Source organism: Aquarana catesbeiana, linkage group LG05, assembly GCF_042186555.1.
Source record: "Aquarana catesbeiana isolate 2022-GZ linkage group LG05, ASM4218655v1, whole genome shotgun sequence".
NCBI classification, from domain to species: Eukaryota; Metazoa; Chordata; class Amphibia; order Anura; family Ranidae; genus Aquarana; species Aquarana catesbeiana.
Window position 1 is genome coordinate 138,540,307 of NC_133328.1, and position 17,852 is coordinate 138,558,158.

Here is a 17,852-nt window from a genome sequence, read left to right on the forward strand (position 1 = left end):
TTAGGATTGATAATGCGAGAGGAATGAAGTTGTTTTTCTGCTTTATATTCACACAGAGTTCTCACAAACTTCTTTCTTCGTGATTTATCCTCCTGCCATGACTAATATAATATTTTGTAACAGCCAGATCTCCATAAATTTTTAATTGTAAAATATTTTTTTTTTTTTTTTTTTATTTCAACACTTTAGCTATTTTACAATGTGTGTTAAATGCTAACCACATTTTTGGTGTGTATTTTCAAGTTACCACAATTAACATTCATATTTTGTGTTGTTTTAAAGAACCTTAATGAGGTTGTTGTCCCTTGTTCATTAGACATAGGGGGGTGTATTTAACAAATGCAAAATCATTTTTCACTCCAATTGCTAATTATACATATAATTCCACATAAAGAGCATTTTGAAGTGTGTTCGCTGTGGATCCGAGGGGCACATGCAAGGAAGCCCAAACCAAAACAATTAATTTTTATTTGACATGTTTTTCTGAAAAAATCAGCAGAGCTTCCCCCGAGCTTGTTTTTGACAAAAGGCTTAAATCATTTAAGAATATCAAGTGAAACGTTCACTTGAGAAATTGCACACCAAGTGCACTTGTTGGAAGTGCAGTCGCATAAAAACTGAGGGCAAGAGCTTAAATTCGGGGAAGCTCTGCTGATTGATTCCTAAAATCATGTAAAATCAAAATAAATTCTTTTTATTTGACAAAAACACACATAGGGGTTGCTTTCCTAAAGGTAAAAAGGCTGTGCATTTTTGAAATTGCATTTGCCCTCTGCAAGAGCAGTTGCTCCCAAGCTTTATTAAATGTGAAGCAGCTCTGCTGACTTCCATCATCCAATCATGTGCAAGCAAAAAGGTTATTTTTTTGGTTTTACTTGCACAGGATTGTGTACTCTTTGCAAAGTCAAGCTTTTAACTAATTTCTGATGCTCTGGAGCAATTGCACTTGCAGAGGGCAACTGCCCTCTGCAAAGTGCACAGACTATTTGCTTTTCTAAAATCAACCCCATAGTCTTTTCGACCTGTACCTGCCTACTCCCAAACAAAATGGCGTCTTTTAATCCAAAGACATAGGCAAGAATGTAAGGTAAACCCAAAAGTATTTTTTTAATAAACACAAAAATTAGGAAGGCAACACTGGACACACTTTTAGAATCTGGGAAGCCTTTCGTCCCCCAGGACACACATCAAGTTTCAGGACAAGAAAATAGGTATCTTGCGACTATAGGGAGCACAGGGAGCACAGTCAGACCAGACAGAAACCAGGCAATCACTTTCGACTCTTCCGTGTAGCCTTCCCTCCACGCTTCTCTGCAGCCTTCCCTCCACGCTTCTCTGCAGCCTTCCTCGGAGGTTGTGCCTCTGGTGGTGTACTTGGGGCAGGAGGAGGAGGAGGAGTAGGAGTGGCTTCATCTGCTATATATGTGTTAGCAGTAAGCTCCCCTCTCAAGCCCTTCTGGTAAGCCTGGAAAAATAGACCCTCACAGAGGAGGCGTTGGCCCTTTTCCAACTCCTGTAATCTGCCGGCTATATAGGTGCCATACGCCTCCTCTACATTGGGAGGTTTACTCAGGATCCGGCTTGCTTCCCGTATGAGCTCTAGGGATTCCTGCTCTGTTGCAGTCATCCTCCTGGGCGCATCCACTTCATCTATGGTGAAAAGGCCCAGTTCATCCTGGGACTCCTCAGCTGGGGTGGAGGTGGATGGAAGGCTGGAGGGAAGGCTGGAGGGAAGGCTGGAGGGAAGGGTGGAGGGAAGGCTGGAGGGAAGGGTGGAAAGGGATTGCCTGGCTTCGGTCTGCTCATCCAGGAATTGCAGTTTGTGGTAATACCACAACTTGGGTACATAAACTTGGTCAGCTGCTGCCCCGGATCTCAGCGACTCCAGGATTTTTCTGTGTTCCCGCTTATACATATTACGCAAGATACCTATTTTCCTGTCCACAAACTTGAGGTCTGCCTGGGGGAGTCGAGTCTTCACAAACTCTAAAAGTGTGCCCAGTGTTGCCTTCCTAACATCACGATTATAATATTGGGGGTGTTTGACCTCCCAGAGGTTTTTCTTCTGCTCATAGAGATCAATGAAATGTGTCAAAAACTCTTCCTCTTTAAAGGGATTCATTATTTCTGCAAGACAAGACACAAGATCAAAACTTAAATGTCAGTCCCAAATCTCAGGATTAGTTTGTGTTGTAATCTAGGGGACACACACGGGGACACACACAAACACACACACACACACACACACTTTAATCTTACCTTCGTTTGTTCCGCTCGCTACTTCCGCACGGACATACATAGGCCATCGTACTAGCTTTATATACACTGCGCATGTGTCATGCTCCGCCTGCGTCGCCCGCCCCTGACGTTCGTAAGTACGATTTGGCCCCGCCCCTTCACTCTTCGTTGCGCAGTGGGAGTAGATAGCAAAAGATGGCGGAGCGATTAAGTGCAAGTAGCGCGGAGGAAAGCCCGGAGCCCCAAACATCCACATCCCGGAGGAGATATAAGGCCACCAACATGGCTTTTGGAGAGATGGTGGAGATGGTGTCCATATTAAGAAGGGAGGACTACGATGGCAAAAAAGGACCGTACACACGACCCAATCTGAGAAAGGAGAAAATAATGTCCTCAGTTGTCACCGCTCTGGAAGAGAAATTTGGGACAAAACGTTCGAAAGAACAATTGCGGAAGCGGTGGTCTGACATAAAAAGTCGTGAGCCAGAGCAATATTGGCGAATAAAGAAGCTGCTGAAAAAAAGTAAGTACTTGTGTTTTACTATTGAGATACAGAACTTGCATGCTGATCCTTATTTTTGGCGGTTTTTCTGCATCGTTCGTAAATACCGTTCTTTGGAATAGATCGGATACTTTAGAAAGTGACGTTATTTTTTCGCCAAATACGATGGTACAGGGTTGGATATACATTTATGGCTTGATAATTTTGCGAATTCCCACAATGAGTTGATGTGGTGTAGATGTGTTTGAAAATATAATGCTTCATCCAAAATGATTCAGTGTAATGTAGGGACAGGACACAGCAGCTGTTTCCACATCTGGACTCACGAGCACTATAGTTAGTGGGAATGATTTAGCAGTCCCACTATTGTTCTTCGATTTTATTTGTGTATAAATTTACTTAGACTTTTCTTCCGTACGTTTTTTGGCTCTGCGTAACTTCTGCATACTTTCAGCTATTAAAACCATTCAACTATTAAAATGTTCGTCTCTTTTAGCTGATGTGTGGTCATTTTCAAATTTGTTAATAACATTTATACTTTCTTAAATAATAATTTTTTATTCACTTTTTTCAACATTGAATTCAATGGGAGCATGCTTGAAATCCTCAAATTCTTCTTCCGCTCCCAAAAGTTTCCGGTCCTTCATACTTTCACCTAGAGACACCAAACAAACTTTACAATGTTCACTAAATATTCATCTATCTGGCTATATCCTTTCTGTTTGATATTTTTTTAAATTTTGGAGAAAAAGATTTTTGTTTAGAGGTCATTTCGTGACATTTTAGACATTAATCAGAGTGTACTGTGTTTGTTTTGTTGCCATGGTTACCCAAGCTTCTGTTATACACAGGGGGGAGGTGGCTGGAGCATCTCAGCTCTGATTACAGAGCCCAGGGGGAGGGGACAGACACACCATGTACTGATTTATAATATAGGAATATGATGGGGCAGTTTTGATGGCGGTCATTTTAGCCATGTAGCTATTCAGCATTCCCACGCATTTTGCTAAGGAAATGCATTTTCTAGTGTACTATGTGACCATAACGAAATTTTTGAGGGGTAATACACATAGGAGATCATTGAGGTGTCAGCATCTGTGCAAATTTCGAAAAAATATTAACTAACGTTCTACTTTATTTATTAAAACATAAAAGATCAGTGTTTTTTAACTATACCTTTTTTTCTAATCTCATAGGGGAGAAAAGACTCAGACAACAGTCCAAGGATCTCAGGACCCCCCCAAGTCACCAGCCTGAGGCCGAACCTACCCCAAGCCCCAGCCCAAGACCACGCCCACCCGACGACCTTGAGGAAGGAGAGGTGGAGGAAGTGTGCGAGGTTTCAAGCCCACCAAGTGAGTGACTGACACCCCAGCTTCAGTTTTACTGTATTTTGGCGTGCATATTGTAAACCTTGTTTTTATTCACTCGTTTTAGGTGAGTTTCTGGTTGTGGAAGGCCAAGCGGCAGAGCACTTCACCACAGACAGTGCACAAAGATTAATTGGCCAGATTATGCTGTGGAATGGCCACATAGATCAAATGCGTGAACAAATTCACAGCATGAAACTTCGCCTGGACTCCATGCAACAGGAAATGAAGAACATGATTGATGTTTTGGGCCGAATATAATCACGTTTGGCCTAAAAACATCAATCATGTTCTTCATTTCCTTGTGAAGTTATTTTGTTATCAAAAATTTTGGGAATATTTTGGGGGTATACCCAAATTTAAAATGTGTGATGCACACGGTGTGTCATCATGTGCTATCTTCCATCATGGGTTAGCAATGTACTTGTTTTGTGTTTGCAAACCCTTCATCCTGAAAATTCTTTGGTGGTGAGAGGAACCAAAAATGGGATTGCACACACAAAACACGTACATTGCTCTCCCATGATAGGAGATAGCACATGTTGACTTGACCCTTTCTTAAAGCTCAATTTTGAGCATCTTATAAATGAACAATTTCCAAGGGTGACATTACATGCACCGTTCTCGAAATATTGTTGAACTTTGTAAGTTCATTTATATTCTAATTTTTGTTTCTAAAAACACTGTTGTGTATGTAAATCTTGTTAGATAAAGGTCTATATTTTTGAGAAAAAATGGCTTGAATAATTTACTAAAATAGTATTTTTTTACACAACGTAAAATATTTTTGAAAAAAAAAAAAATATGGTAAAAAATGCACCTTTCAATGTGCACCAAGTAAAATTTTTTACACTATACAATGTGTGTGGCTGTTTCTTGAAGTCAAAATTTAGGGGTTGTTTTTGTGGGCCTGATTAACTAAAGCGAAACGCACTTGACACTACTACAAGTGCACTAGGAGACAGACATAACTTAAAGGTAAACAACAATAAAAACAAGATATTTAGATAAACCAATTTTCTTTTTTATTTTTGATATAAACTTACAGCTGTTGCTGAATAGCAATGGCCCCCCGACCATTAAAATAATTGACATAACGGTCACGCACTTGACGTGCGGTTCGGGGGGCCAAGCCAATACGCCCAATTTCTAGGCCTGTGAAAGTGCTACTAGACTCTTCCAGTCTGGGCTCAGGCCCAACAGAGGATAGATATATAGCTGAATGTCTCCTTAAAAAGTTATGCAAGATGCAGCAAGCAAGGATGACGTGGTTGATTTTATAGTCCGCCAAATTAATAGCCGTAAGGAAGATACGGAACCGGCTGGCCAGAATACCAAAGGCATTCTCCACAACCCTTCTTGCTCTGGCCAGCCGATAATTAAATACCCTCCTCTCAGGGGTGAGTGTCCTTTGGGGGAACGGCCTCATCAAGTTCTCACAGAGAGCAAATGCTTCACCAGCAATAAAAACTGAGGGGAGTCCATCCACATTATCGTCATCAGGTGGCAATTCCAGGCCACCGGTCTGGAGACGATGGCACAGCTCGGTCTGTGCAAAGACTCCTCCATCAGACATCCGGCCGTTCTTCCCCACATCCACAAACATAAACTCCAAATGTGCCGAGACCACCGCCATCAAAACTACACTATGGAACCCCTTGTAGTTAAAGAAATAAGACCCCGAATGCGGTGGTGGCACAATCCGGACATGTTTCCCGTCAATCGCCCCGACACAGTTGGGAAAGTCCCAACGGTCAGCGAACTGGGAGGCCACAGTCTGCCATTCCTGTGGACTTGTAGGAAACTGTGGAGTGCAAAAAAAAAAGATAAGGACTTTAATAACAAAAATTTTATTTCAGATTACACCAAAACATTAGTAAACAACAGCAGTCAAATATTATGAATATGTGTGTTTGTAATTGAAATGTTTAAAAACATAAGGCACACTTATAAGATTAATCACCCCCTATGATGGCCCATTGATACATTTGAATGTGGGGGAGGGGTTCTAATTAGGTTAACAAACACACCTGACTGGCTGAAACATTAGTGGGGTGGGGGAGGGGTTCTAATTAGGTTAACAAACACACCTGACTGGCTGAAACATTAGTGGGGTGGGGGAGGGGTTCTAATTAGGTTAACAAACACACCTGACTGGCTGAAACATTAGTGGGGTGGGGGAGGGGTTCTAATTAGGTTAACAAACACACCTGACTGGCTGAAACATTAGTGGGGTGGGGGAGGGACAAACAAGACAATGGAGCAGACAATATACATTGTTCAATGGACTATAGTCTAGAGATAAAAATGCACCCAGCATTGCATGGTGGGGAGGTTAATGAAAAAAATTAGGCATGCATAGGGCAATAAATTATTAAAATAGGCATTCACAAAGATAAAGGGGACATTCACAGCAGATTGAAAGCATGGCAATTAGGTAAAGAGGACAGTTCTACAATACATCAAAAAACATTTAATACATATCATGTAATGTTAAAGGATAAAACTTACCTTCATATATTCCTTCTGCAGGACCTGAATAATAGCAGAACAGGTCTCTGGGATTATGATCCCCAGAGCCTGGGGGGAGATGCCTGTCGAGAACTGTAAGTCCTGAAGACTTCTCCCTGTTGCCAAATAACGTAACGTGGCAACTAGCCTCTGCTCCGCACTGATGGCTTGCCTCATGCAGGTATCCTGCCTGCTGATATAGGGGGTCAGCATAGCCAGCAGACGCTCAAAGATGGGGTCCGTCATCCTGAGAAAATTCCTGAAATCATCAGGATTGTTCTCACGGAGCTCACGGAGCAAAGGCATATGACAGAACTGGTCACGCTGGCGCAACCAATTCTTGGTCCATGAACTCCTCCTCGCCCTGTTCATGGACTGGACTCGGGTCAAAGTATTAACCCCAACACCAAGTCCCCACAAAGCACGAACTCGAGAACGAGAACGTCCACTCGACATGGCTTCAAAACGGTCGGCTGCTCAAACAAACAAACTTATAACAAACGCACTGAAGAACAGCAAGGCCTATGAAGAACGACCTGAAAATCAGGAACGAGCGGAGCAGAACGGCCTGCAAGGCAGGTTACGAACTGACCAACACGCACTGAAAAGCAGATACAAACCTCACAAGCACAAACTGAACCGCAGAAAACGAACGAAATAAGCTGAAGTGTGAAAAGCGCGAATCGTCTCTAACCAAACTTCTACTAACACGAGATTAGCAGAAGGAGCCCAAAGGGTGCCGGAGTGGGGCTTGGACTTCCTTTTTCTAGTCCCGTCGTACGTGCTATACGTCACCGCGTTCAAAACCAGCGGACTTTTGCAGTGACCGTGTGTGGCCAAGTCCGTTCGTTTTTAAGTCCGGCGCAAGGAGCAAACAAAGTCCGACGAAAAGTCCGCCGGGCAAAGTCCGCCGTAAAGTCCGCTCGTGTGTACGCGGCATAAGCAACACATAAGAGGTATATCCTTTTTTTATAACATCACCAGAGATAAACTCACACTTACAAAAACTATAGCAATGAAAAAATGGGAGGAAGAATTAGGTATAGAAGTTTCAGTAGAACAATGGCAACAAATATTCAGGGCAATACACAAAGCCTCTCACTGTGTCAAACACTGGGAATTAGCTATCAAAATGGCAAACAGATGGCATTACACTACATATAGAATAACGAAATTCTTCCCTGGAGCTTCACCACACTGCTGGAGAGCCTGTGGACAAATAGGAAACCTATTACACATGCTTTGGTATTGTCCTACAGTTAAATGCATGTGGAACCAGGTATTTCAAATGATATCTACAATAACAGGAGTACTCACACCCCCAGACCCGGTGCTGGCAATTCTGCATCTGAACATAGAAAAATTTCATACAGATTTTAGGCCAGTTATAACACACATACTACTAGAGACATGTTTATTGATCTTACGAAACTGGAAATCCACAACAGCCATCAATATGTCAGACATTACCAAAGCGGTTCATAGAAATGACACTTTTGAGCGTCTCTTAGCAATAAATTCTTTACAATGCACAACTTTTGACAAGTACTGGTCTATATGGCCCAAAGGTTAATGTTACTGTTAATGAGGATAAAGTAAAACAAAGAAAAATAATATGAACAATTGAATTACTCTGCTTACAATGATTGTTTTTCTGACGTATCGACAACAAAAGTAATGTAATAATTACTGAGATGTACATCAATTGAATGTGTATATCAATATAAAAAAAAAAAATTACAGAGCTGCAGATTGCAAAGGAAAGGGATTTTTTTTGAATAACATTTATATACAATATGACTTATGTCGCAATTATATACGCTATATTATTTTTTCCTTTTTCGTTTTTTTTTCCCCATGAAAGTGCAGTTATCCTTTAACGTTTTTCACCTTAAAGCTTTCTATGTATTCACAATGTATTTTGCTTTGGCTATATTATGTCATATTCCATGCTAGGCTAAAGCGTGTTTGCAAAGATCAAGTGACAGTTTTCTATAAGACCAGTTAGTCGTCCTTTTTACATCTGTTTTTCATCAATTTTTTACATTCACAAGCTTAGAGGCCTTAACCACTTGAGTCCCATTGCCTTTTTTTCACGCAAAAACAGACCGTTTGTCCGTTTACATACGTTTTTTGTCCGATCTATTTTTTTTAATGGAAGAAAAATAGGGCTTTGCTCCGTTCCAAAAAACGGATGTTGACAGAAGCGGATGTATATGGATGTAACCCCTTGTTTATTAATATAAAAATGTGTTTTTGTCTATGTACCCATTATTTCCTGTACTATCAGGAAGGGAGGGAAATCTTATCAGGGACACAGATGGCAATAAAAACAGATAGGGTTTCTAACCCTTCTTTGCTGTATCCAAAACAAAATGACATATTTTTGCTGGATTTGGGCTTTAAACATCGTCGGACTTGGCAAACTCTGGAATAAGAATGTATATATCTATGTGTCTTATTATAAACTGTATTACATAAACCATATGGTTATTGTATTTTTTAAAACATAAGCTTATAACTGTTTTATGCTTATAGAAAATATTTACCATAATTATTTATGCACGACAGACAACACAGATTACAAAAGCAAACATCAATGATATATAAAATGAAGAGTATCCTGTAGAAAACAAGGATGTTATTACAATGTAAAGACAAAGTAATACATTCTTTCCTCTCACAAACTGTAATCAATTCAGGTTTCAAGATAAAACAGTAACCGTCATTTTAGGAGATACATTTTTCCTAGAGGCATTTGCCTCTCTATCAGCTATCGGGAGTATTTGCATGTTGCAGAGCATGCTTGGATTTATATTAGGAGAGCACAGGAATGGCTCTGCACTTGTTGATTGCTCCTGCAGACTTCAGATCTAGACGAGATCCTCTAAGGAGGGTAGTTCTCTTCTGAGCCATTTAGATGACTCATTTAGGGTGTGTGTCATATTCACCCCTTGCTGGCTAAAAGGGTAAATATTAAATATGTATATGCAATAGTTCTTATCTAGTTGACCATAAAATATTTTCAAGAATATTACTTTGTATTCCTGAATACAGTACATGCATGCAGAATACTGTATATATGCAGAAAGAATATATATTAGCTTTAAAATGTGTACACTACATTTAAAGCTCAAATTATTCTGAACAATAGCTATGGGCAATATTTTTCTTAAAGTATATCTGAAAGCAATTTTTTTAAAATGTATTGTGGATAAAGTGGAGTAGGGTTAAAACTGCTGTAAGTTTTTTTTTCTGCCATCTGCATCTCATTAATGGGATTTACCATCGTTTTCTGGCCTGTAGACTCAAATGAAGTGAGAAGATAACTTTCCAATGTGAGGGAAATTCCCTGTTAGACAGTTTTCATAGTAACAAGTGTCCCCATTTGAAGATTTTTCATCTATTCCTGTTCTGGTCGCAATTTAAAACTTTTGAATTTCCCTCACTTGTATTCCAGGTGATCAGAGAAATTAGAAAGAATGAATCTTCCTAAATAGGATCGCAGACAATAGAAAGTAGATAGTGGTTCTAACCCTTAACCACTCTGGTAAAATTTGAAAACAAGTTTTGCCCTTAGTTAAAACTATATACTAAACTTTAGAGCCCCTGAAACCTTCCCTTATGACCCCCATGAGTCCTGGAGTGTTTTTTTCTTCAGAGGTGTCTCCGTGTTGTGTCTTATACAGTACCTTAATGCAACGTTCTTAATGAGAAGGATTATATGCTCAGGAGCTGATCAGTTCATGTCCTGGGCTTAATGCTGGGCCACTTCTGTCACTTACAGCCAATGGTTCCAGCACTGACTTTCCCTAGAAACTGTTGGAAATGCTGAGACAAGGGGCTGCTTTAAACCACAAGATAAAAAAATATGTATATTTCTACATTTTTAATGAAAGTTAAGTACAAAAATATAAAAACAATTACCTCTGGTATCCCCTACTGCTTTAGAGTGTGCCCAATAGTGGAAACATCAGATGTTATTATTTATAATATTTGGTTCTGATTTTTAACCAACACATTAACAAATCTTTAAAATAAACCTGTCAAGAGAAAAAACTGAGAACCTCCTTTGCTGACCATCTGAAAATGTTAGTGTAATGCCCTGTACACACGGTCGGACATTGATCGGACATTCCGACAACAAAATCCATGGATTTTTTGCGACGGATGTTGGCTCAAACTTGTCTTGCATACACACGGTCACACAAAGTTGTCGGAAAATCCGATCGTTCTAAACGCTGTGATGTAAAACACGTACGTCGCGACTATAAACGGGGCAGTAGCCAATAGCTTTCCTCTCTTAATTTATTCTGAGCACACGTGGCACTTTGTGCATCGGATTTGTGTACACACGATCGGAATTTCCGACAATGGATTTTGTTGTCGGAAAATTTTATAGCAAGCTCTCAAACTTTGTGTGTCCGAAATTCCTATGGAAAATGTGTGATGGAGCCTACACACAGTCGGAATTTCCGACAACAAGGTCCTATCACACATTTTCCATTGGAAAATCCTATCGTGTGTACAGGGCATATTGGTCCTGGCTATTATGTTGTCCCTCTGACCATTGTTTATGAGCCATTGGGACAGAATAAGTATCAACAAATTCAAAGTAAATTCTGAAGCATTAATCTACATACTTGTTTCAGGTCAATGACCACTAAATCAAAAGGGTCAGCATGATAGCCTAACAACTAGCACTTTCAGAAGAAGAGGTCCACAGTGGCTGCCTTTATGTTTCTCTCATGGCAAATTTTCTTTAATGTTTCTTGAAAAGAGCATCACTGAAAATGGTGTAAAGTTAAGTTAAAATGCCACATCAAAATGTAACCCTCTATTAAGTGAAAACACACATGAAAAATATTGAACTGATATGGGAACATATCACAATTAGAAAGCTTAAAGGAACATGGAGGGCCTATATTATAACAACCCCCTCCATTTCTTAGGAGACTTGTTCTCCTTCCAAATACTACTGTAATCCTCCCTGAAGCAGGTTGTCATGTGTCTTTTTGCTTAATTCATCTTTAAAGCACCAAAGCAGCATTAAATGTCGATTCTCATAGAGCTTTGAACTGTCATGGTTAATTGTTTGGAAAAATAAAAATGAACTGTCATTGTTAGATGGTTCTACAAAAAAACAGGAGTTAGAACCCAACTGGTAGCTTCACATAAAGTCATGCTGTATAAGAGTTTGAGATTTGTATGAGAGTTTCAGCCCAGAAGGGTGTTGCATCAGCACAAAGAAACATAGAGTATGTAAGCATGTACTGTACATTAAAGCAACATTTTCACTGTGTATAAAAAAAATAAAAAAAAATTAAAAATGGGCTTGCAAAGCAAACCATGAATACTTACCCATTCTATCACTCAGGATGTCAAACTCCACTGACTTTAAAACCTAATCATATCTTTATCATCTTAATCATATCTGATCCTTTTTTATTTCTATTGCTCTTGTTTTTGAGGATAGATCTATGGTTGTTCCAAGCATATTTGATTTTACTTATTGTTGACTGTCAAACTGCCTCTGCTGGAAGTCTGTTCCACACTTCGACTTCTCATTTGGAAACATAATATACCTGGGATTAGTTTAAGAAAAATTCCTGACAGTTTGAGGTTATGGCCATGTGTTCCTGATCCTAGATTCATATTAAAAACATTTAAGATGCAAATTTTCATCTGACACTTCCAGTATTGTTGGATATTGGCAAACCCCTGCTGAGCTGTATGGTTCTTTCTTTTAAACCCTACATCACTACAGGACACAAGGACTTTCTGAAAGAACCCAAGAGCAGAGTGGGCACCAGATGTTACAACTGGACCAGACACGTGACCAGTCATGTTTTTCGTTTTATAGTTTTTCTCCAACAGAATTTAGTGAACAGTGACCAGTAAATATTGATGATTTTCTTGGCAGGTTTGGCTTGCTCACGTTAATTTTACATACAGAGTTGCTTTATTGTTTATATTACTGGCTACATATGTTAGCATGCTATTACCTGTTTAAGCTGGGTCTCAGAATTGACATGGACATCACAAATTTCACAGTGAAATGTTTTGTTTTGGAGGCCTGTGTTCCCTTTGCTGATAAGCAATCTTCCTTTTACACCAGCTCGTGGAAATGCTTTAATAGTGCCACTTCCGTTTCGAGCTTCCACCATGGTTTTGTGCTTTGTACCTGCAAATATGGGAAAAGATAACAAAAAAACAACATAGCATTCTTTTAAATTTCTGTACTTTAAAATAAACAATAAAGATATACTAAATGACATTGACTGTATATACGTACATTAAAGTGGTTGTAAAGGCAGAAGGTTTTTTTTACCTTCATGCATTCTATGCATAAAGGTAAACAACCTTCTGTGTGCAGCAGCCTCTCCAGCCCCCCCAAATACTTACCTGAGCACCCTCTTGATCCAGCGATGTCCAGGGACTCACACTCCTGATTGGCTTTTGGCAGCAGCGGAAGCCATTGGCTCCCGCTGCTGTCAATCACAGCCAGTGATCCAATCAGGAGACAAAGGGAGCAGGCCGAGCTGCATCTCCATGTGTGAATGGACATACAGAGCTGAGGGTCAGGGACATGCCTGCTTGGGTGCCCTCAGAGCAGCCTGCTTGCTGTGGGGGCACTCGGCAGGTGGAAAGAGCCAGGAGCATCACCGTGGGACCCGAGATGAGGAGGATCCGGGTGGCTCTGTGAAAAACCACTGCACAGAGCAGGTAAGTATAATATGTTTGTTATTAAAAAGAAACAAAAAAAATTTAATATCACTTTAACAGGGCTAAAATGTGCTGTCCTGCATTAAATAGGAAACATTATTCATGCATAGTGCTAGGATATGGTATAAATACAAGTTGCAATAACAATAGTAGTAAAAGTATTACATTTTAGCTCATTTCATTGTATTTTTCAGAAAAGTGTGATTTTGGACTAAACTGTTTGGACTAAATTATCTGACATAAATTACTCCTAAATAAGATTTGTTTTTAATCTTGCCCAAATATTTTTGAACAGTCTTCTAATTTTTTTCTAGGCTAGCTATAGGTTTATACAAAAAAAAAACTCAGGGTGAAGCTGTGAACTGGTTTGGGGTCAGTAAATAAGAGACTTATAGTTAGTGCTATCTATGTTGCTTTTAGTATGTTAAGATACTCCGCTCACTGGATCATAGAGAATGATGGGCAAGCTACCTTGTGCACAGCATAAGCCCACAGGCAGCAGAAGTTCTAACAATAGTGGTGCTATCAGCAGATCTAAACTGTACCATTCCTGTGGTCTGAAAGTAATTTTTATATAAACGTAGGGTAAGCTATAGCGTAAAGCCTATAACTTTAGGAATTATATTTTAAGATACAGAAAAAATTGATTAGAACATTTGTATTAGAATGGGTTATCATATTTGTACCCAAACATACACAGGGTCAATATCCTGATTTACACTAATATACAGTGCATCGGGAAAGTATTCACAGCACTTCACTTTTTTCACGTTTTGTTATATTACAGCCTTATTCTAAAATGGATTAAATTGATTATTTTCCTCCAAATTCTACAAACAATACCCCATAATGACAACATGATAGAAGTTTGTTTGAAATCTTTGCAAATTTATTAAAAATAAAAAATGAAAAAATCACATGTACATAAGTATTTACAGCCTTTGCCATAACACTTAAAATTTAGCTCAGGTGCATCCTGTTTCCACTAATTATCTGTGAGATGTTTCTACAACTTGATTGGAGTCCACCTGTGGTAAATTCAGTTGACTGGACATGATTTGGAAGGCACACACCTGTCTATATAAGGTCCCACAGTTAACAGTGCATGTCAGAGCACAAACCAAGCCATGAAGTCCAAGGAATTGTCTGTAGACCTCCGAGACAGGATTGTATTGTGGCACAGATCTGGGGAAGGGTACAGAAAAATTGCTTGCAGCATTGAAGGTCCTAATGAGCACATTGGCCTCCATTATTGGTAAATGGAAAACATTTGGAACCACCAGGACTCTTCCTAGTGCGGTCAGCCCAGCCACACTGAGCGATCGGGGGAGAAGGGCCTTAGTCAGGAAGGTGACCAAGAACCTGAGGATCACTCTGACAGAGCTCCAGCATTTCTCTGTAGAGAGAGAAGAACCTTCCAGAAGAACAGCCATCTCTGCAGCACTCCACCAATCAGGCTTATATGGTAGAGTGGCCAGATGGAAGTCACTCCTCAGTAAAAGGAACATGACAACCTGCCTGGAGTTTTCCAAAAGGAACCTGAAGGACTCTCAGACCATGAGAAACAACAATTCTCTGGTCTGATGAAACAAAGAATAAACTCTTTGGCCTGAATGCCAAGCGTCATGTCTGGAGGAAACCAGGCACCACTCATCGCCTGACCAACAACATCCCTACAGTGAAGCAATTTTTTAGTGGCAGGAACAGGGAGACTAGTCAGGATTGAGGGTAAGATGAATGCAGCAATGTATAGAGACATCCTTGATAAAAACCTGTTCCAGAGTGCGCTGGACCTCAGACTGGGGCGAAGGTTCATCTTCCAACAGGACAACAACCCTAAGCACACAGCCAAGATAACAAAGGAGTGGCTATGGAACAACTCTGTGAATATCCTTGAGTGGCCCAGCCAGAGCCCAGACTTTAACCCGATTGAACATCTCTTGAGAGATCTGAAAATGGCCGTGCATCAACACTCCCCATCCAACCTGATGAAGCTTGAGAGGTCCTGCAAAGAAGAATGGGAGAAACTGACCAAAAATACATGTGCAAAGCTTGTAGCATCATACTCAAAAAGATTTAAGGCCGTAATTGGTGCCAAAGATGCTTCAACAAAGTATTGAGCAAAGGCTGTGAATATTTATTTACATGTGATTTTTTAAATGTTTTAATAAATTTGCAAAGATTCAAAACAAACTTTTTTCACATTGTCATTGTAGGGTATTGTTTGTAAATTTTTGAGGAAAATAATTAAGTTAATCCATTTTAGAGTAAGGCTGTAAAATGTGGAAAAAGTGAAGCACTGTGATTACTTCCTGGATGCACTGTAAAGGAAACACATGCAAAGGTAGATGCTAGCATATCCTTAAAATATTGTATCAAACATTGAATACATATATGTTAGGGAGCATATAATAATTCTTAAAGAGGAAGTAAACTTCCATGTAGTATTTGTATCTATAGGTAAGCCTATAATAAGGCTTACCTATAGGTACTGTAAATATCTCCTAAAAGTGCACCGTTTAGAAGATATTTACTGTATATGCAATCAATTACATCTTCAGTACATGCACTCTGAAGGAATGGCGACCGTGCTGTTTCTTCAGAAGCATGTGCCGTGACCAGTAGCTCCCATGCACATGCGTGGGAGTGACATCACGCGGCTCCAGCCAGTCACACAGCCAGAGTCCGCAGACCCAGAAGGAACCAGAAGGAAGACCGGCGGAGATGGATGTGGACAACGATGACTTCGTTTGCAGGCAAGTTTAACATAAAGTGCTAGTATGAGATGCATACAAGCACATCATGCCTTTACATTTGCAGGTCAGTAAAAAAGGGCCTTTACTTCCTATTTAAATTCTGCTGTGCAGTAACTGCTCACAGGGTAGTGTGGGATCATCACAGCCTACTGATTACTCATCAGATGCCAAATGCCAAAGAAAGGAATAATTTATGTCTCCACTGAGTCTCATGCATGACGATAGTTGGTAAAGTATGTGTTGGCTACAGCAATCGAATTGTCTTCCTCTCAATGGGATTGGAATCTAAAAGCTGATTGGTGTAAATGCAATTTGAGTTCAAATCAATCATGAGTTCTCACTGAACCCAGCCTGTTTGTGGTTTACTGAACCAGTGAGGGTCATAGTGATTAACAAGGTTTTACATCACTGGATGAGGTGATTGACTATAAAGTTGTATTGGTGGACATTATTAAATTGTTTTAAGTTTACTTCTTATTATAAAAGTGGCTTCCGGCTTCACATTCCTACTATACTGTATAATTTTTGGAGAAGAAGATGTTGGAAGAGGCCCTTGTCCTTCAACATTGGGACAAGATACCTTGCAAGAAAGGGGATACTTTGCCACTTACCTTATATGGTACCGCCCCAATGTTAAAACGCATTTTGCGGCCTGATCTGATACAGGAAGGGGGGCCACACACTCACTGTGCTCCTTTTTGCTGGCCACCAAGGCCACATGCCTGGATAAGGATCTGGTTGGAATTTTAAGGATAATTCCATGCTGTCTTGTTTTAGTGACAGTACACTTTTTATGAAAAAGGATAAACAGTTCCCTCTAATAAATCAATCCAGGCCCTTATTCAGGCATGCAGCTTAGATGGCCAGAAAAGCAATGATGACAACAAGCATGCTCCTCCCTTCAGGGGAATGAGTACATCAACACCCCTTATTACTCATCCCCAGAAAAAGTCACATTTATTAAACAAGAAAATGTCACAGTGTCATTCATCATTAATCATGTCATCCACTGAAGTATATCTTATGTCAATAATGATGATCTAACTATATCCTAATTAACTAACTATATCTTCTCACAGCTCAACTTTGTTTCCCAATGGTACTCCTATCACAAATGATTGCTGGTGCTGTGATAATGTAAACCCAGCAGAAGGGATCCCAGATAATGCCATCATCCATTGGCAGGTGGTGGGTGGTGGTGGTGATGGGAAAACATTGGCTAGCAATGGATTTTCATGACGATGAATTTACATCAATGGATGATATGATTGATGATTAGTTTACATCAGTGAACATTAGTTCCTTTTTGTTTGTTTTTTGGATTTACATCAGGGACATTATTTCCTTTTTTGGATTGTTTGTGTGTTTATTTACATTTGACTTTTTGGGGGAATGAGTAATAAGGGACATTAACATATCCTTGTACTCACTCTCATGGAAAGGGGCAATGATCTGGGGGCTACTTATTATAAAGGGAGCTTACAGGTTTCTTATAAGTCCCCCCACAAATTCTTTTTGTGAAAGAGAATGTTGGGAGGGGACCCTTTCCCTTCAACATTGGGCCTAAGTGCCTTGCAATGAGGGAAAGGCTTGACCAGGCTCACTTTTTATGCACCCATTTTTTCAAGCAACTACAAGTAGGAAGGCTTAAATAAATTTGTATGAGGAGGCCTGTCCTAGAAATATCTGCCCCATTCCTCCCCTTTCAGTCAGCGTTTCTCTTCACGTTATCACGTGTACAGCGTAATT

At 39.9% G+C, this 17,852-nt stretch overlaps 1 protein-coding gene across 4 annotated transcripts in view; it reads right to left on the bottom strand.

Moving 5' to 3' along the window:
* ZNF385D (zinc finger protein 385D) overlaps window positions 1-17,852 on the bottom strand; it is a 613,920-nt gene that overhangs the window by 37,171 nt on the left and 558,897 nt on the right. For all 4 annotated transcript variants that reach the window (XM_073630229.1, XM_073630230.1, XM_073630231.1 and 1 more), the window contains one exon: window positions 12,627-12,805. In XM_073630229.1, coding sequence (XP_073486330.1) covers window positions 12,627-12,805 — 179 coding nt within the window. The remainder of the gene's footprint in view (window positions 1-12,626; window positions 12,806-17,852) is intronic.